The 2,230-nt window shown below is 46.3% G+C and overlaps 1 protein-coding gene across 1 annotated transcript; it reads left to right on the top strand.

Annotated features, from left to right (window-relative positions):
• The first annotated feature begins 1,016 nt into the window (after positions 1 to 1,016).
• Positions 1,017 to 2,018, top strand: LOC132242088 (olfactory receptor 52P1-like). The gene has a single exon (XM_059711003.1). It carries the CDS (start codon positions 1,017 to 1,019, stop codon positions 2,016 to 2,018), a length of 1,002 nt encoding a protein of 333 aa, XP_059566986.1.
• Positions 2,019 to 2,230: the final 212 nt, after the last annotated feature.

Below are 2,230 nucleotides of genomic sequence, written 5' to 3'. Positions count from 1 at the left end.
TTGCTAATCTCCCCTCTTTTTCAAATTCCCAATCACTGGCTGTCTAGTGGATAAGAGAAAAATGAGAAAGTACATGTAGGTGAAGGAAGATCAGGGGATATAGAGAATATAGATAATGAACAAATAGAAGAGGTGGGGATGTGTAGAAACTCAGTACTATCATTTGACCAAGGTTAGTCTCCATATTTGCTTACAGTGAGTGGTTCTGCTCCCAATTATTAAAATTCGCTTATCTCCTCTTTCTTTCATGTACCTTTGATTTCTATAAGAAAGGATACTTCATATGCAATCATCTCTTAATAACTTTATCAAATTACATATTATGGCCAAATCAGCCTGACACCTAACATAGGCCAATTCTGCATGACCTCACCTGGTTCTACCAGCATCCATACTGGACACCTAAGGCAAGAATGGAATCCTAGTACTAACATGAGCCTAGGAATCTTATGGCTGTAGCAGGCTACAAGAGATTCAACTCCTCAACATGTGCTTTGCTGTTCCTGGTCAGAATCCAGGTTCTGAGCCTCATCTATGAGTAACCATGGGCTCAGTGACTTGAAAAACCCATCCAAAATCTCCCTGTTTTCCTTTCTCTTCTCTTCAGTTCTGATCTTCCCATCTTTAAAAGTAGCCACATTTTAGTCTTTCATCCAATCTTCCTGAAGTTTGATAATTACATTACCCTTACATTGCCAGATGATTCAGAAGAAAATAAAGGCAGAAGAGGATTCACAGGCGAAAGAAGAAAGCTCTAAGAGTTCCTAGCCCTCATCTTTACCACGGAGAGGATTCTACAACCATGGCATCACTGAATTAGACACAAATGTAAAGGACTCCCTAGAGCCCTAGTAAAGATAACTTCCCTTCCTGCCTTGCACCATTTCCCACTGCTCTACAATCTTCTCATCCTGGATGCTTTTCATGCAGTATAATTCAAATATTTCCTGCTACTATTTCCGTTTCAGCCACAGCATAAGGATAAATCCCAATACCTTCATCTGTCAAGACTTCCTATGGCTAAGAGTAAGACAGTAAGGTCTCCTACACTACCCAACCTTAACCTGGCCATGCAATTCACAAACCACAGCCATCAGAACCCAAACTCCTTCCTGCTTGTGGGAATTCCTGGCCTGGAGGCATCCCACTTTTGGATTGCATTTCCCTTCTGCTCCATGTATACCCTGGCAGTGCTCGGCAACATGATGTTGCTGCTGGTGGTACGCTCAGAGCCTGCACTGCACCAGCCCATGTACCTGTTCCTGTGCATGCTGTCCATCATTGATCTGGTGCTCTGCACTTCCACTGTGCCCAAGCTCCTTGCACTTTTTTGGGCAAATGCTGCTGAGATTGCCTTTGAAGCCTGTGCTGCTCAGATGTTCTTTATCCATGGCTTCTCAGCTGTAGAATCTGGTATCCTGCTAGCAATGGCCTTTGACCGTTACTTGGCCATCTGCCGGCCACTGCACTATGGGTCATTACTGCCGCCAGAGGCTGTGGGCAAGCTGGGGGCTGCTGCTGTGTTTCGTGGCTTGGGGCTCATGACTCCACTCACCTGCTTGCTGGCAAGGCTGAGCTACTGTAGCCGAGTGGTGGCCCACTCCTACTGTGAACACATGGCTGTGGTGAAGCTGGCTTGTGGGGGCACACAGCCAAACAACATCTATGGCATCACTGCTGCCACTCTGGTGGTGGGCACTGACTCCATCTGCATTGCTGTCTCCTATGCACTCATCCTCCGGGCTGTGCTAGGCCTCTCCTCTAAGGAGGCAAGAGCTAAGACCTTTGGCACCTGTGGCTCCCACCTTGGAGTCATTCTTCTCTTCTATACACCGGGGCTCTTCTCATTCTACACACAGCGCTTTGGCCAGCATGTGCCCCGGCACATCCACATCCTCCTGGCTGACCTCTACCTCGTTGTGCCACCCATGCTCAACCCCATCATCTATGGCATGAAGACCAAACAGATCCGGGATGGGACTCTCCGACTGCTGAAGTGGGGCACTGCACAGTCATAAAGTCTTCAACCCCACCCTGGACCCCTAGCCTCTTCCCTTAATCCTTGGGAAAGATGTTTAAGAGACCAGTGAAACTTAAATGTCAAACTCTGTCATCCTAGCACAGGAAATTGTTGATATCAAGGATGTTACTCTAAATAAAGCTATTTATTGTTCAGTGACTTTTTTTAGTTGAAGTCTTCATGGCCTTTTAATACAAGAAGAATTACACC

This window comes from Myotis daubentonii, chromosome 9 (assembly GCF_963259705.1).
Source record: "Myotis daubentonii chromosome 9, mMyoDau2.1, whole genome shotgun sequence".
Taxonomy (NCBI): Eukaryota; Metazoa; Chordata; class Mammalia; order Chiroptera; family Vespertilionidae; genus Myotis; species Myotis daubentonii.
This window is presented reverse-complemented; position numbering and strand designations above follow the sequence as displayed.